At 38.3% G+C, this 18827-nt stretch overlaps 1 protein-coding gene across 3 annotated transcripts; it reads right to left on the bottom strand.

Annotated features, from left to right (window-relative positions):
* Nucleotides 1-3821: 3821 nt before the first annotated feature.
* tdrd3 (tudor domain containing 3) lies at nucleotides 3822-18367 on the bottom strand. 3 transcript variants are annotated; one of them, XM_023809618.2, is made up of 13 exons: nucleotides 18284-18367; nucleotides 16918-17002; nucleotides 16733-16798; nucleotides 14661-14821; nucleotides 11845-11986; nucleotides 11227-11298; nucleotides 10724-10873; nucleotides 10483-10620; nucleotides 10201-10369; nucleotides 9937-10059; nucleotides 9078-9808; nucleotides 8800-8925; nucleotides 3822-4863 (listed from the first exon to the last, which is right to left on the bottom strand). In XM_023809618.2, exons 1-13 carry the CDS (start codon nucleotides 18319-18321, stop codon nucleotides 4750-4752), a joined length of 2115 nt encoding a protein of 704 aa, XP_023665386.1. In that variant the 5' UTR covers nucleotides 18322-18367; the 3' UTR covers nucleotides 3822-4749. The 3 variants fall into 3 exon arrangements, with proteins under 3 accessions (XP_023665386.1, XP_023665387.1, XP_023665388.1); XM_023809619.2 differs by lacking the exon at nucleotides 18284-18367 and adding an exon at nucleotides 17820-17965; XM_023809620.2 differs by lacking the exon at nucleotides 18284-18367 and adding an exon at nucleotides 17353-17442.
* Nucleotides 18368-18827: the final 460 nt, after the last annotated feature.

Genomic DNA, 18827 nt, shown 5'->3' with positions numbered 1-18827 from the left:
CCTCCAGGATGGCCACATTCCCTCCTTCATGCACATCACAAAGTCTTTACTCACCATCTGCAGGAATGCAGTGTGTTAGCTTTGTGTTTTGGCTGCTGTAAAACATCCTACAAGTTGCAACCTGTTCACTTGGAGAACCAGATGACTAAGTCAGATCACAATTTGCAGAGACATATAGAACAAATAGAAAAAAACATACAGTTAACACTTTACTAAAGGCCATGTTTTTAGTAATTTTTTGACACATTCAAAAATAATAATAGTGTATTCATAAAGCATTACAAACATGGTTATGAATATGTATCAAAGGGCATAACATTATAGCCATGTGTACTATGCATTATAAATGCTTTATCAAGCTCTTATGTATAATGCATTATAATGCTTGGTATAAACATTAAGGATGCTTTGTACTGCATTATGCAGGTATCTATTGAACATTATAGATGAGAGCTTCATAAAACATTCATAATGCATTATAAACATGGCTATGATGTATGTGCATATACATATTTATAGTTATGTCTATAAAGATTTATGAATTAATTATAATTCATCATGAATGTGTTTATAAATTACTAAAAACATGGCCTTAAGTGAAGTGTTCACAACAGCATCTATCCATTATACCCATGTATTGAAATATAGAAAAAATAGTATATTAGGATGGTGACAGATTTTACAAAACCAATGAGGATAAATGAAAATGAAAGACAGCTGTCTTGGTGTCAGTCAGGTGAAGCAGGTGAGAATAAGAAACTACCTCTGTGCATTTCTGAATGGAAGCAACGGACCAGATGGCATGGTGAAATGCATGTGATTTGCACAAGTAATTTCAAAAGTAACTTCGATCAAGTTGAAATGAATGTCTCACAAGCAACATATGTGCAGAGGTGTATGAGAGAGGAGGAAGCCTCCATAGCTTTCAGGGAGTCTTACAGTAAAACAGGTGGAATCAGGGGACAGGTGAAGATGCAGCAGCAGCATAAACCACATAGATGCAGCAGAAAATGCATAATGCAATTGGAATAAACCACATAGATGCCACAGAAAATGCAAAATGCCATGGGAATAACCACAGGGATGCTGCAGAGCACAGTGGGTTATACCTCAGAAATACAACGTTGAGACAATGGGTAAGAAAATAAAATCTCCTTTTTTCTTCTCCTTTCTTTCTTAGCCTGTTATCAACAGATAAGGAGTTTCCAGATAACTAGTAAGTGTGGCACTGAACAGTAATATGCAACTTTCCATGTAACAGATAAGCCATATGAGTGCATTGCAGAAAGACAGGGTACATGGTCAGATCACATCAAAAACAGCTAGAGATTTTCTCTTTCTTTTCAGAATACAGCTTTTAGCTAAAACCCAAATGTATTAGAAATACCAGGGACTTGTGTATTTTGGTGCAGTCAACAAGCACTATTTATCTATATTTTGAGACAGAGAAAGAGAGAGAAACTTTGGGTAATCAGAGACAGATCTGCTGCTGAAGCTTCACAGTGGATAAGCAGACTGTGCTGATCATCCTGTGCAATTCTATTCTTTTAGCTCTTAATGCCTTTTCTGTCCTGTTTGTTCTACCAAATTCTCTACTGTAACAATGAACTCTTCAGCGCTGATGATCTGTTTCACTATGCACTGTTGAACAGAAACAATATATTATCTTAATTTCATATCACATCAGAAATATAAAGCTGGAGTTCATCAGTGGCTTTTAATAAATGTCTGAAGAAAGAGGAAAGAAGTGTCCCAGTGGAAATGTGGTGTATTGGGGATATTTTGTATTCACAACACTGCATGTGTATGCGTTCTTTTCCACATTAACTAGGCATAACACTTGTTGCCTGGGTGATTTTCCCAGTAATATGCCTACCCAGAGGACAAAGCACATCACTCTGCTCAGGTGTCAGTGAGGCTACACTGCTTCGGACAGTGGGACCAGGCTGATAAAATAAAGCCCTATAGAGGCAAGTTGTTCACCCGACCATAAAACATTCCTTCTTGTGTTACTGAAGCTTATCAGGTTCCAAAGGGCTCTAGCAGAGAAGCACATGGGAAACTTGCCTGAATTAAAGGTCTCCTTTATGCCACAATCCCACACCAGGATGGGGGGTGAAGAAAGAAGGGGAAAAAAAACTGAACATATTGCAAACTTGGCACTCCAGTATTTCCCAACCCTCTCTTGTTGAGTACATCTTATTCAACTAATTTTGGACTTTAAGATTAGCTGCTTAATTTAATTACATTGGCTGGTGTTGGGAACTAGAGATCAGGGAACCACTGGCCCAGTCTTCTGCCTTTGGATGGCCAGAATATCTTAAAAGGCATCCAGATTTTTGTTTTTTAAACACTGGATTTCATGGGGTATATCATTCAAGAACATACCGAAATATTGAATTTAAAGAGCAGATTCGTTTTTGTTGTTTTGGAGGTGGGATCCACAGAAATTTGTGTTTTGGAGTTTCAAGAAAAACATATGTGCATACAAAGGGCATGTTGGGAAACACCCAAAATACACAGAAGCATGCAAGACTGTTATCCCAAAATTTAAGCAATTTTCATTTCCCAATGAACGTAGACTTTGCAGTCAGTGTGTATGTCATATCAAAGTATCAAACACCAAAGATGAATGTAAATTCTATTAACACATCTGTGCACCACCTTTGAGTAAATTCCAGCTTCATGTTATAACAGAACACTGCAGCGGAGTAATGACCCTCATAAGATAATGACAATTTTGAGGCTAACTGAAGGTGAATTACTCTGAGGATTTACCCCTGCTTCAGGTAGCTTTTCAACAAGAAAAAAACATGACAATTTTCAGATAGCAAAGCTCTCGACTGAATTGTTTTGTGCACATTTTACAGCAACATTCAAGCTCTCTGTCAGGTGACCAAGAAACCACCAATGGCTTTCTGTAGAATTCACCCTACTATATGTTTGCATCTGAAGATTGTTCTTTTTTTTTTTTTTTTTTTAACTTGCCAGTGTCCCTTATTTTACCTGAATACCTTACTTATCAAATCATGATTAGAAACCTGCTACAAAGGCACCCATTTAGGCTAATGTGGCACTATGACATAACAATAACCATGCTGCAGTTCTACAGGTCTGCTCCAGTTTAGTATGTTAAATCAAACAACCCCACCTAACACTTCAGGGGTCTGTTTCATAAAGCAGGATTTCTTGCTTAGCCAGATAACTTTCCAGATTTAAGGTAGTTTGGGCTAAATAGACCTTATTTTCATCAACTTACATTTAGCCCAGACTACCTTAAATCGCAAGTTATCTGGCTAAGCAAGTAATCCTGCTTTGTGAAACAGGCCCCAGGACTGCAAGCAGCTCTAAGCCACCAAAACAACTTGTTTACTAACTCACAAAAACTTACACCCAGTCTGAGGCATTGAATGAGTCACACAAGTGCTGTATGTACTTGTACAGATGCACAGCTCAGTGACAGAAGTGTTAAGATGTCAGCTATTCATCTACTGAGTCACACAACATATGTTGTTGCCTTTTTAAAATGCTTCATTTTACTTACAACCTACCTGGACATTTGTGACGCTAAAACCCTTGGGAACTGAAACACTGGTTACTTATCTGTGGTAGATCTGAGGTACAATTACACCTGATCAATTAGCCATTAATGCAATTAACTATCAGCATAAAATACTAATGAGATATTCATTCATTTAGCATATGGTCTTACCCATTGCCACTGTTAATAAACCATAGGTGTGAAAGAGAAAGCAACCGCAGCACAATGTATGATCATTGATATCTGGTTTTAAAACACATTATTACATTGCACAAAGACACTCAGTGCTGATTTATTTATTTACAAAAATAAGCAAGCAAGCACCACCTTGCTTTGTGTAACAGGCAATTAAGTCTTGAGGTGGACAGCAGAATCAATTACAATTTCTTATCATGGTGCAGAGACTTGCTCTCCAAAGAAATGTAATTTGTTTTGCATATATGACATTTCCATAAATGCTTTTCTTAAGCAATCATCAGAGTTAATTTATAACCTGTAAAGATACTCTATTGCAGTGATTCTCAACCTATGGGTTGCGACCCAAGTTTGGGTCGCAGTAAGTTCTGAAAGGGTTGGAAATGTAAGCATTTTAAAACCAGCACGCTCCTAGGCTGAATCACCCTCTGATTTTCCACCTCGAAATGCTTACTACAACTAGTGAACACAACCAACCCAAGAAGTCAAACCACACGTGCTTAATTTAAAACGTACAGAAACATCCAATCAGATTTGTGCGATAGCCATTGATTCGTGCAAATTGCAGAGTGTACTACATGCTTGATCATAGTGATATTTTAAACCTATACATGATAGAGGGTCATGACTAAGCTGGCATGGTAAAAAAATGGGTTGCGGTGCAAAAAAGATTGAGAACCACTGCTTTATTGCATTGGAATTGCCTTTTGCTTTGTAGCCCTCATTAAAATTTGTGAAGAAAACAAACGTAAAACTGTTAAACCATTATTATCACCACAATTTATTGACTTTGATGATACTTAGAGGTCTTAGTGCATTTGCCAGTCATTTTCCAAATGACAGCCCTTTTAAATGGAGGTTTTAGACAGCGCGCACACGCACACACGCACACACGCGCACACACATATATGACTTTTGAAATCGAGATCCTACATGAACCCATTTCAGTTCAGTCATTTTATGGGAAAAAAAATGCATACAACTGATCTTTCTTTTTCTCAGGCTTGTCTGACTCAGTCTTTAGCTCGAGGTGGTTGGTAGTACGATTGAGTTGGCCGTGTGCGTCTAGGTTGACCATCGCCTCCTCGCCGATACTCCAGGGAAGTTGCACATGAAACATCTTCATCCTGCAAACATGATAAGTAGGTCAGACACCCAAGCAAGTCTACATCCTGCAAGATATAAATCTGCATGTTATGAAACCATTTCACATTATATTTAAGTTACATAGGTTTGAAAAGTTCATAAAAGAATGCTGTTGAAGCCAGGAGTTTAAAGGTAAATTACCACAGTAATTTACACCAATACAGCTCTTGAATGGATCAAATGTTTTTTCCCCATTGTCAGTATAAAAGGAACATCTGGAATTTGTCAGGGAAAACACTATTTTGATTCCATTTATATAACTGGTAAAACAACAGGAGGACAGGATTGCACCTCTGCTCATCTCATCAACAGATCTAATCGGACTGCACAATGGTGCCCTCACATAGAAGGGAATACCTGAAGCACAAGAGTGGTCCCTTCACAAGACCTTTACAGCTGCTCTGGGTAAAGCTTTGCTTCTCCTGCACGGCTGAAGTGACTGCTCACTATAACTTAATTTTTCTTGCCTTAAGCAGCCTAAAAAAACCTAATTTTACTTGTTTTATAGTATTTCATAGTCAAGCCTTAAAGTTAAGATTAACAACCTCCTGTAAAACATTGCAAATGTGACAAATACTATTTTTTCATTCAAACGTGTCAGTAATGCTTTTTTTCCCCCAACACCACTCGTTTGTACAAATACGATTGCCTTCAGTCACAAGAAGCGCCTCATTTACTTCAATAATAGGGTTTTAAACTTTGTTGAAGTCAATCAGCTTCAATATTTTTCCTTTTCTATCTTCTCAGACCTATAATGCAGTGATTAACTTCATACTCTGTACTGTCACACCTGGAAATGATATGACATTGAACCAAACACCAATAATAATCAGAAGTCAGCAAATTTTCACTAGTCACTGTAGTAATTACGTCAAGGGAGGCAATCCGTGTCAGAGGGGCAGTTTATAGTACACCACCAGTCCTGGATAAGTCATATGTTTTGTCATGTTTTTTGTTTCCTTGTGCAGTTTGAGTGCAAAAAAATAAATTTAAATTTAAGAAGAAAAAATGTTACAGAAAATTATGAACGAAAGAATCAAGATTCACATTTTTTTTTTCCAGAATTGTGCAGCCCTAGTAAATATTTGAATTTTAAAGCTCAGTACCCAGTGAAGTTTTTAATACTTTTAGCCTAACTGATGTAGAAACTCAATGACATGCTGAATAGAGGAGTTGCGTCTCTGATTTTTATTCCTTCCTGATATTTATTTTAAGAGGTTTCTCACTGGTTATCAGGCAGCGTGGTAAACACTGCAACCTGTTCACTGTCAACTGTGACTTTTCCAAACATTTTAAAAACCACTACAGCAAAGCACTCAAGAACAGTTGTAGTGGACCCTGCTGTGGTCAGCAGATACAAATATATATCATATTTGCATTGAATCAACATCAGATTTTTACTCAAGCCCTTAACAGCTTAGCTCAATCATGCTACGGAAGAGCATGAATTATTTTTCCAAGCATAGAAGATTTACACTCTAGTTTGTAAATCTTACTTTTAATATGAAGGGAAAGTTACTTTTGACGTAACAGCTTGAAATAATTAATTTAGTGCTGGGACAAAAATTACCTGAGCCAGTGCAAGATTAGCCTGAGTAATACTGCTGGTAGGAAAACAAGGCAAGCTCATTTACCTTCAAGAGCCAACTCTTGAAAGTTAATCAGGGGAACACTGACAGCTGGATTTATGAACAAATAATAATAATAATAATAATAATAATAATAATAAATAATAATAATAATAATATCAGTGGTGTCACTACAGATTATATGAAGAATCAAGTAATCTACCAATTAATATGACAAGTCATCGAGTAATTTAAACACAATACAGCATAATATAATTGAATATAACTGAATAATAATATAATATACAGTGGTACCTCAGTTCTCAAACTCATTAGAACTCCAATTTCTTAAAAGTCGAACCAACCAGCTTGAAAAAAAAATTACCTAGAACTCGATCTGAATCTCAGAAGTCGAACCGTGAACGCCGACCTAAGATAACTTGTACGCGCGGTGAAATGAGTCACGTGGCACATCTCTCAGCGGAAACAAAGGGTAACGCTTCAGTCTCAGCCTCACATTTGCTGTGATAGCATGTTTACACTAGCTGAATACATATATTTGGACAGTAAAAAATTTAGACAATGATAGTAACAGTAATTATTATTATATAATAAAATACATTTAAAAATAAATTTCTTATTATTTTACTATTAATACTAAACCATTACTACATTTACTTATAATAATATTGTTGTACCGAGCGGGGATGGAACGGAGACAAAGGCGCAGACGTCAGGGTATCGGGGAATACGGGGTTTAATTACAGGTAAGGCAGGCAAAACGCAGATGGACAATACAATGACTGGACTGAGGAAACAAACTGAAACACGGACTAAATACAGAGGACTAATGACAACAACCAGAAACAGTTGATCACACGGGGATTCCACACGGGTTTAACGAGGGAGCATGGCACACGGAAGGAGCGGGCGATTGGGGCAGGACACATTGTTTTGTTTTTAACTTTACACATTGTTTGGATACATTTATTTTCTTACTTTACAAATTACTGTTTTGATAAATGTGCTTAGATGCGTTTAGTACAGTACATGCTCTTCTTGTTTTATCTTGTTCATTTTGTGTTTAGGTGTAATTTTTTTGGGGCCGGGAACCAATTAATTGGTTTTCCATTATTTCTTATGGGGAAAATTTGATCAGAACTCGAACTTTTTAGGATTCGATCTGGAGTTAAGTTCGAGTTCTGAGGTATCACTGTAATTGCAATTAGTGCAAAGCAGGAACCAACCAACCACTCCAATTAGGACTCCGCTATATGACCTCAAATCAATATCATGATTAATTGAACATTTTACCTCTATTACAGTTAATGAACGATTATTTCAGTTTTGTTGTTTGTTTGCGCTCATATTTCACTGACAAGGTTTGTACTAAAAATATGCTTAACTCTTAAAGTGGGGATATTTTTTCGAGTGAAAGACCGTATCTTTGCGATGTTAAAATAACTGAAGGAAACACACAAATGAACTATTTATGATCATTTACTGAATATTTCAAACAACTGAAATCAAAGCACAAATAGCTTATTATAACCTCCATTGTACCAAGATAGATTTTATTTTGTGATCTCTAGAAAACAAGTCATGATCTCGATACAAGACAAAAAAAGATAATAATGGATGTCCTCTATGGACTTCTGTACAATGCAGAGTTGCAGTAAAATGATATGGACAAAGCAGTTGTGTGTTCACGTGAACAGGTCATGTTAAAAGTTCCTTGCTTTAAGTTTTCTTTCAGTTCGTTACGTAATAAATGGAAAGTAAAGTTAAATTTGTCTCTTTTTGCTGATCTGAAAAACGATCTGATCCATGACTCAAATACTGTGATACAAGCCCAAACTGTGAATTTTGCAATCTGTTGTACCCTTAACCTATACCTAGCAAGCTACCTAGTGAACACATTTCTTACATTGCACAGCTGATGGTGACACATTACAGATCTCCATTACAGCTATGGCTGAAATACTTCTCACAAACGGAGAAAATAAATGAGTAGCTATGTATGACCCAAACTTGACAAACGTGGAAGAGTGAGTTGGTTCCGATAATATTAGACAATGATATTGATTGGTTGTCCGCGATAAAAACATTGTTCTGTCTTTTGCACAGTACTGTAAATCTAAGTAGTGACACAGGCAGGCTACGTTAATCCGAAAGACTAAATGGCAAACATCTAATACATTTAGTGGGGAAAAAAAGAAAGTTGTTTTGCATTCTAAAAGGGAAAAATAAGATTTTTTGCTGGCTAGCTAAAATTTTAACTGCCCTGACTGTGGAATGATTTCACGACATCGCGGATTTAAAAAGCATGGTAATGCATGGGCTTCTTACCCTTGAGTGTTTCGGCACAGGTTTGATGTTTTCAAGAAGAACCTCTTCACAGTTCCCATAATCGGTAAACACAACTACAGCAGTTGACCCAGAATGGTGTACAGCATTGATTTGGGCATGGTAGAACTAGAGAGGGGAAAAAAAATATTAAAATGTAATTTAAATATAAATCTGCTACAACCATCATGACCTTTTCTACAAACCATTTCCAATGTTTCCTACAACTGAAGAGCTATTTTTAATTATTAGAAATAAGTTAAAAAATAATCATACAACACCTTATTATCTTCCCAGTAGAGTGCAAGGCACTGGTCTCCTGACTTCCAGTTATTTGCTCCATGAGTGCCTGACATTGTGCTGAAGTTCTGTTTAATAGGTCCAGTTCGTTTGCGCTGCGAGGTTCCATTCTGTACCTGTTGATTTGTAGTGATCTGGACCCCAGCTAAATCTTGTGTTCCCAAAGTATCCCTGTTCCCCCGTGGATTGGGACAATTCTGAGCTCCCTCAGAACTGGGCTTTCGGTTATTAGCATCAGGGTTTGGCCTGTCAACCTTCCCCCTCCTCTTCTTTATGTCGGGCTTGCTGTCAGGCCTAGAGTGTGTGCCATTTTCTTGAGGTCCTTTCTTTAAAAGTGGGTCTGCTTCTTGCTGGGATCTTACAGACACTGCATTACCCCTGGATGCTTGTGTGGAATCCGTGCGAGTGGCCTGGTCCTTCAATCGTGGGTTTCCCAGAAACACGTCGCTCCCCTTCCTTCCCTCATCATGCCATCTAACCTGGTTGTCAATGATGGTCCTCTCTGGTCCCCACTGGTATCTTTGGCCGGGAGCAGGTGGGTCCGCTGTGGGCCTGGGAAAGTCACTGTCCTTCAGGAAGCGAGGGGGCTTCTCATTCCTCTGCTGCCGCCCTTCGTTTCGTGGAGGGTATCGGGAGTGGGCCTGGTCTTTGTTTGGGAATACTATTTTGGTCTGTGGATCCTCATACTTCTGGGAAGCCTGGCTCTTTGGCTCTATGATAAGAATTGCATGCATTTCCAAAATTCTTTTAGAATTTAATCAGTTACAAAATAGGACATTATTGTTCCTCCTCATTGGCCAAAAAATTATGTCTGTAAAAAGCTGAATAAAATTCTCTTACCTTGAACCGAAAACGCACTCATTTTTGATTCCAGGAAATCAAACAACGTGCTGGGGCCAGAAGGCCTTCCTCCTGCAATGTCATCTTCCTCTATCCTGGATCTTCCTCGCCCCCTCCCCTTCGCTGTTAAAAAAAAGGTTTTCATTTAGATCTTTAACAAATGTAAATCTGACCAGTAAAGTGATTGTTGAATAGGTCTGACCATTTGAACAAGTCAACCACAGAAACCCATGATTCTGAGGGATAATTGAGGGTCTGCTTCACCTCTGGGTGGTGGTCGGCTAAACTCTGCGGGAGCAGGGCTGGGCTTGTCAGTGGACAGCAGGGAGTTGAGTGCTGGCTCCATTTTATTATTGTTGTCCAAGAGGGCCTGTCGTGCAGCATCTTTGCTGAAGCCCATTTCCATGATATCTTTAAGGGCTCGCTCATCCACCTGAGAGATCGACAAGTTAGCAAGATAATAACCAAAGAGCACCACATTACGTTATCAAAATGTGGCCATATTCACAAATTTGGTTTTATAGTGTTTAAAATTCAGGGACTTGCCAGCTCTCGGTAGACTCCTTCTGGCTGACTGTCAGGCTTCTCATCACGCTTCTTCTGGTAGAATTCTCGAGCCTTATGTGTAGAGCCAGGGTTGGTGAGATTGCTGCCTGCATTGCCCCCACCACCGAATGTCCGAGGCTTCAAAGAATTGGTAAAACAATTATTTTAATTAGTTCAAGTGACAAGATTATTTAAAATGACATTTAATTCAATTTTACTCTGATTCAGATGTATTTGCTACCTCTTTGTTCTTTGCTATCTCTGCAATGGTCGCAATCCTTTGCTTCTCAAACTCATCATTCTCATCAGCAGTCTTAACAGAGTTGGTGACTTGCAGTGTCTTCCTCTGGTCCAGCTCTTTGCTGTCCACTTGATCTTTAGAAACATGTTTCTGAAAAGATCAATATTATAAGACAGTGACAATATAATAAAACCTTGCAACAAAGCTCTGCCATGAAGAACTTAATGTAAAACACATGATTAATGAACAAAGAATTAAGGATTGATGTGTTTTAAGAGAACTATTAACTACTGCTATTTGTTTTTTTCTGATCATGATTTTATCATTAGTCGTAGACTACATGTTGCATTCTTTAGAAAGAATCATTGCTGCAGTTGTGCAACAATAAAGCAGAGTGATTCTCAGAGAACCATGGAGGCTTGATCAATACTGTGACCTTTCTAACTAACAAGTGGTCGCAATGACCAAGGAACTGGTATAATAATGAAGTGAAGCAGACAGACCTTTCCAAAAGGAAGGAAGGGAGGCGGGCCCCCTTCGGCACCAACATTACTCCTGCTGTGTTTTGCCAAACTCTAATCAATGGTGAAGAGAGGAAAAATTAGTGGCACATTCAGAAGTCAGAAGCAGAGACTGAATGCATGGTAAGCTTGTGGTGAATTCCTTTATATTCTCCAGTGCATTGCTATGATAAAACTTTGATTAAATGTATATAGATGATTAAATGCGTATACCATTGCTGAAGTGGTGGCTTTTAATTAAACCTCTTTATTAAACTAATACCTTCTAATTAAAATGGGGAATTAATTCTAAATAAGTCTATGGATCCTTTTGCAGTTTTCATAGATGCTAGTGTGCAAGTAATGATATATACTGTAGTTTGCTGTATCTAATATCTTATCTGCATGATCTAGACAGAGAGCCTGTCTTTGCATTCCTAAAAGAAAACTGTGCATGTTACGTAACTTCAGTGACGACTGAATAATACTTAATCTGACAGTACAATGTCAGTCCACATAATTATACATCCACTTGTCTTTGCATCAAGAAAATGTTCTATAACCACAAAGCACTGAAAATAGTCATTAATACATGGACATTTTCAATAGTGATGTTCTTACTCTTTGCAACTCCCATTTTTGAATCATGTGATCAACTTCTCCGCCAAGAACAACAATTTTGGAATCATCCAGCAGCAAGAAGCCATTCTTCAGAGTCACTGGGCCAAGGAGCTTCACTTTAGTTCCAGGAGGAGTGTTCAGACTGTAAACAATAGAGATTAACATGAAGCTGCACGTGTGGCCTTTTTAAGGAATACAAAAAAAAGTTTAGAAAAAATGGTTTCAGCCTACGAATACTATTTATTCTGGTAAAACTGAAAATCCACTGCAATCTGATGTCACAAAACATTTTATAACATCTTACAAAATACTTTATTACAAAGCATGACAGTGTTCCTCTGATATGTGTATAGCGTCTGCACTCAGAACAGCTAATAAGTTATAGCGACCATTTCAACAAAATGCTGAAATGTCATTTTTTGAAGACTATATGTTGATAATTAAGACTATGGCATAACTACAGACCCCAGGGTAGCCCAGGACACTCTATAAAATATCCTGTAATACTGAAAATTGAACATACATGCTTCCAAAAGGATCAAACCTGACAAGGTATTAAAAAAAAAAAAAAAAAAAAAAGGATTCTAGTGACTGAGGCATAAAGACACATGCAATTACGGATTTCACTAAGTTCACAATCTGCATTGGGTCTTTGAGGATTTGGTATGATGTTAAATGAAAGCCAACTGCAGCTAAAAGACCAATCCCTTTCTTGATCCCACGTTCTAATGCAATTCTCAATGCTTTTATCCCACTACACCCTTACGCAAAATGAGGACTACACACGTCATTTTCCTTAAAACCTTCAAGCTATGTACAGGTGCTGGTCATATAATTGGAATATCTTCAAAAAGTTGATTTATTTCAATAATTCAAGAAGTGAAACTTGTATAATGTATACATTAATTCAACATAAACACTTGAAATATATCAGTCTATTTCTCTGATGATTATAACTGACAACTAATGAAAACCGCAATTCAGTATCTCAGAAAATTAGAATATTGCAAAAAGGTTCAGTATTGAACATTCCTGGTGCCACACTCTAATCAGCTAATTAACTCAAAACACCTGCAAAGGCCTTTAAATGGTCTCTCAGTCTAGTTCTGTAGGCTACACAATCATGGGGAAGACAATTGTCCAAAAGACAACCATTGACACCTTGCACAAGGAGGGCAAGACACAAAAGGTAATTGCAAAAGAGGCTGGCTGTTCACAGAGCTCTGTGTCCAAGCACATTAATAGAGAGGAGAAGGGAAGGAAATGATGTGGTAGAAAAAAGTGTACAAGCAATAGGGATAACTACACCCTGGAGATAATTGTGAAACAAAACCCTTTAAAAATGTGCAGGAGATTCACAAAAAGTGCACTGCAGCTGGAGTCAGTGCTTCAAGAACCACTACGCACAGACGTATGCAAGACATGGGTTTCAGCTGTCACATTCCTTGTGTCAAGCCACTCTTGAACAATAGACAGCGTCAGAAGTGTCTCGCCTGGGCTAAAGACAAAAAGGACTGGACTGCTGCTGAGTGGTCCAAAGTTATGTTCTCTGATGAAAGTAAATTTTGCATTTCCTTTGGAAATCAGGGTCCCAGAGTCTGGAGGAAGAGAGGAGAGGCACAGAATCCATGTTGCTTGAGGTCCAGTGTAAAGTTTCCACCATCAGTGATGGTTTGGGGTGCCATATCATCTGCTGGTGTTGGTCCACTGTGTTTCCTGAGGTCCAAGGTCAACGCAGCTGTATACCAGGACGTTTTAGAGCACTTCATGCTTCCTGCTGCTGACCAACTTTATGGAGATGCAGATTTAATTTTTCAACAGGACTTAGCTTTGGCACTGTGTGCAGGTGCCACCAGTACCTGGTTTAAGGACCATGGTATCCCTGTTCTTAATTGGCAAGCAAACTCGCCTGACCTTAACCCCATAGAAAATCTATGGGGTATTGTGAAGAGGAAGATGCGATATGCCAGACCCAACAATGCAGAAAAGCTGAAAGCCACTATCAGAGCAACCTGGGCTCTCATAACACCTGAGCAGTGCCACAGACTGATCGACTCCATGCCACACCGCATTGCTGCAGTAATTCAGGCAAAAGGAGCCCCAACTAAGTATTGAGTGCTGTACATGCTCATATTTTTCATGTTCATACTTTTCAGTTGGCCAAGATTTCTAAAAATCCTTTCTTTGTATTGGTCTTAAGTAATATTCTAATTTTCTGAGATACTGAATTGGGGTTCATTAGTTGTCAGTTATAATCATCAAAATTAAAAGAAATAAACACTTGAAATATATCAGTCTGTGTGGAATGAATGTATACATACAAGTTTAATTTCTTGAATGGAATTAGTGAAATAAATCAACTTTTTGAAGATATTCTAATTATACGACCAGCACCTGTATTTCTCAATAACAGTAAACAGTGTAAAATAAATGTGTAAAGAAACACACTGACTCTTACGTTTAGTAACTTTTTCTCTGTTAAAAGTATTTTTTGTGCTGTCGGTCATGCCACTTTCTTTAAAGAATAGTTTTACAGCAGAATAGAAGCATATTAAGTAATTATCAGTTCTTAGGCTTTTACAAATGAATACTTTATGCCACCAGTTAATAAAGCAGTAATATGTAATTGGGCTACCCTTTCTGGAAAGGGCAAGCCAATTACAACTGCACACTTCATCAGCACACTGTAGGGTATTACTGATAACCATGTAAAGCCTCCATGGTTTCTTCGTTTTGATTAGCTTCCATGTAAACCGGATTAAAACATTAGTACATTGCTGAGGCACCCGTAAAAGACTGGAGGCTGCTCAGCTCACCTGATTTTGGTCATGTGTTTGAGCTCAATCCCCACGCAGCTGGTGTGACCATCTGTCATGTGCACACGCAGCATGCGTGGGGCAGCATGGGACTCCTCATTGTCTTTTGGAGCCGCCACATTCCTGAGCTTCAGCACCTGGAGGACAAATGGGCCTTCCAACTGCAGAGAGATGCCGTAAAATGACAGTTTGTGCATCACCTGGCCAACAGGCAGAGTACGTTCTTAAATGTTTTAAGTATGTAATTTCATACAAATTATATAATTCTTATGTCTGTATTATGTTATGTAACATAACAAACCATTCAACTTAAATTACAGAATTCATGTGTCTATCTCTTACATATTTCTTTACTAATTGAATCTGAACTAGCATAATGTTTCCATCGGAAGATCAATAAAGCACAATGCCATTTCTCTATCACCTCCTCTTTTTACAGATTTTAAAATGTGGGTATATGAAAATATATTTATCTCAAATATAGAACAAAAAACTTTAGTTTTGTAATGCTATCATAATAAGTGCATTAGTTTGGTAGTTTCATTTCAAAGTTGCCTGTGAGTGCCATCTACTGGTCAATGGCAAGAAATAAGTTGTCTATGTACACTAAATGGACAAAAGTATAGACAGGGATTGCCATAACTGGTAAGCAAGTACACATTCACCTTTAAAAGTGAGACGTGCAGCAATAGATTAATGTAACAATGCAAATACGTACGTATTTTAAGTGCATTTGTGCCGATATGACAAGAGATAACATGAATTTTGGCCTCTACACCAAAAACGAAGTACAAATTAGCATATAAAGGTTAAAATGCACGATAATTTCTTGTTATATCGGCGCAAATACACATAAAATATGAACGCATTCACGCTGTGACAACAATCGATAGCCGCACGTATGCCTTTTAAAGGTGAATAAGGCCTCCCAGAAAAAGGCCTCACCAAACTGTTTCCACAAAGTTGGATGCATAGAATTGTACGAAATGTCTTGTTATTTTCAAGCATTATGAGTTACCTGCACAGGAACTAAGGGGCCTAGCCCATCCCCTGAAAAACAACCTCATATCATTATCCCTCCTCCAAAAATTGTTACAGCTGGCACAATGCAGTGCGGCAGGTAACATTCTCCTGGCATCCGCTAAACCCAGACTACATCAGACTGCCAGACAGTGAAGCATGATTTGTCACTCCATAGAACACATTTCCACTGCTTCAGCATCCAGTGACAGTGTGCATTACACCACTTCATCTGACGCTTGTCATTGCACTTGGTGAAGACAGGCTTGCATGCAGTTGCTTGACCATGGAAGCCCATTCCATGAAGCTCCTGGCGCACAGCTTTTATGCTGGGGTTAATGGCAGAGGGAGTTTGGAACTCTGCAGATAATGAGTCAAAAGAGCTTCTTTTACGCACTATGCAACCCAGCACTCTGCGACTTTGCTCTGTTACTTCACATGCTCTGACATTTCGTGGCTGAGTTTGTCGTCCCTAAGATTCCACTTTGTAATAATACTACTTACACTGTGGCTGTGGAGTATCTAGCAGGAAAATTTCACATACTGACTTATTGTAAAGGTGCTAACGATACACATTTGAATTCAGTGAGCTGTTCAGAACAACCCATTCTTTCACAAATGTTTCTAAACCTGATTGCATGGTCAGGTGCTTGATTTTATACAACTGTGGCAATGGGTCCGAATTAAACACCTCAATTCAACGATTGAGAGGTGTGGGCCAATACGTTTGTCCATACAGTGTATCTATCTATCTGAATGCATGTAGTATGTTTCTGCAAAAATACAATTTTCTCTTGAAAGGACTGTATTAATTTTATTGGAAATAAGCACACTGAGAAAATTACTATGCAGAATATGGTATAGTACACTATGCCCTGAGTTAGAAACAAGCATGTCACTTTTATCAGCTGGCTCTACCTAGTGCATGGCTGATGACACTTCAGCAGGAGGTATTCACCCCCCCCCCCCTGAATTTTTTAAAGCCTGTTTATATTAATATATGCATACTATCCACCTTCCTCATACTGTCATACCATATCATAATATCATACCTTTTCAACTCTCCCACTATTGATATCAGTAGGGAGAATTTTCTTGCCAATCGGTCTCAGGTCACTCTGTGAAGATATATTACCAATGTAAAAAACGCACATATATCCACAAACAAAAACAACACAAATGAACAACACCGTAATGTGTATACACTGACACTTTAAAGATACCCCCCCAAACTTACATTAAGCAGAAAGTTGATGATCTCATGGAGAGAAGGTTTCTCTAAGGTGCTAATACATGTTTCCATTCCCTCCTCTGAAAGGTGCCTGGGTGCAGAAAATGGAAATTCAACAACCCCCCTTTGTTGTACCAGGTAGACCTCAGATTTCGTTATACTTCCACTAACACAAGGTTAAGGCACTATATTATTATTATTATTAGTAGTAGTAGTAGTAGTAGTAGTAGTAGGAGGAGGAGGAGGAGGAGCAGTAGTAGTAGTAAACGCAACAACTTGGGGGAAAAATACGTATTCGCGTCTTTTTCAAAATCATGCCTAATGGGTAAAATAGGCCGCTGCGACGCAGGCTAACATCGGTTTCCAACTGATGAATGCGTCAACAAATCATAGTCATCAATACAAGCGAGCTACGCATATGATAATGCCGACAAGACTAACCCTGCCTTAAAGTTACGTCGGAAAAATCGTAAATTTACTACAAAATCGTATTTTTGGGAAACTCGGGATTATCTTTAAAACCCGAGTTCCCGAGTTGGGGGCGTGTCATTACAACAGTCATGGCGGAGGCAATGGAAAGCTCCACTGTGAAAGGCACATTATTTTGGAAGTAGTAAATTTTACGTAGCATATCATTGCAAAACTGTTCTGAATATTGAGGAGATTATTACATGGTGTACCGGGGGAAAAATTGATAGGTTTTGTCGCAATATTTGATATACAGCTGGTCAGCTACCTAATGTTTCAGCAAGAAATTACAGAAAGTTCAATTAACGCTACAAATGCGTTTAGGCGTTGGAGGAAGGAAAAATACAGCAAACAGAAAGTAGCTTTCTTATCGCCTCCATTTTGCTCCGACTTAACCACTAGAACACGCGTCATGTCGTAATTACGATTTCCTTACTCACTAGTCGGATCTTTTGAGTGGTACCTGGAGGCAGCATAACTCAGGGTTGCCAACTCTCACGCAGCTGGTGTGACACTCGAAATTTTACGGCATATATGCATTACTCCATTATAAACCTAAAATTAGCTGCATCTAAAGCGTTGGGTAGTTTGCAAACCCTAAAGACTATTAAGCAAGGTAACTGTTAAATGCATGTACATTTGTGCGTAGAATTGAGTTGAATTGAAAATCACATTCCAGCCAGCTGACCAAAGTTGGCAACCCTAGCAATGATAATTATGTATCCGCGCGATACTAAAAGCTGAATCACTACGTACGTCAACCATGGCCTAAGCTAACTTGCTTTTCGGGTTACATTAGAAAAAGCTCTTGCCATATTGTAATTATAAGACACTACACAGCCAAAACAAGACAATATCACATAGATAATCTAAAAACAGGGCTAGCGATTCCCATGTTACCTACCAGCCTTCTTTGACTAAAGCTGAGCCAATGTCTTCCATTTTTCTTCACGAACAAGTTTAAGAATATCGACAAAGGCTTCTCAAGCTAAAAATTAAAAGAAAATAAGCTCATCCGTCATTATTAATTAAAAAATTGTAAACAACTTATTTTATAGCTTAGTACAGTAACCAAAAGCATATAAACACATTGTTCAGATAGCCTAACAAAAAAATGCCGCCATCTTGGAAATGCGGAAAAGGTCAAAGGTAAAAGGTTTTACGTTCCATACATACGCGTTGCAGCCTAAAGTCCTGTCCCAATCTTGTCCTTGTTCTTTCCCAATACTTTTCTATTGGAGCTAAGAACAAAAGAAGCATTGCGTTTAAAAGCAACCCTGCGAAAGACATGATAGCGGTTTTAGGACCTAGGAAGGAACAGTGTCAGTAAGTTTTACTTTCGCTGTAGTTCTTTATAACGCAGACAACCTGTATTCTATCGCCTAGATCAGGAGTCACATTTTCATGTCAACATAATTATGATAATACTTTAGTAAAGATAAGTTATT

This window comes from Paramormyrops kingsleyae, chromosome 1, assembly GCF_048594095.1.
Source record: "Paramormyrops kingsleyae isolate MSU_618 chromosome 1, PKINGS_0.4, whole genome shotgun sequence".
Lineage (NCBI taxonomy): Eukaryota > Metazoa > Chordata > Actinopteri > Osteoglossiformes > Mormyridae > Paramormyrops > Paramormyrops kingsleyae.
Note: the sequence above shows the minus strand (reverse complement) of the source record. Positions and strands in the feature narration are given on the sequence as shown.

Coding starts and splice junctions, on each gene's coding strand:
- tdrd3 (XM_023809618.2), bottom strand. CDS start 18,321: ATGGAAGACATTGGCTCAGCTTTAGTCAAAGAAGGCTG. Junction 11,987..14,660: donor AAACACATGACCAAAATCAG/GTGAGCTGAGCA, acceptor TATTGTTTACAG/TCTGAACACTCCTCCTGGAA. Junction 4,864..8,799: donor CTGTGCCGAAACACTCAAGG/GTAAGAAGCCCA, acceptor TCATGTTTGCAG/GATGAAGATGTTTCATGTGC.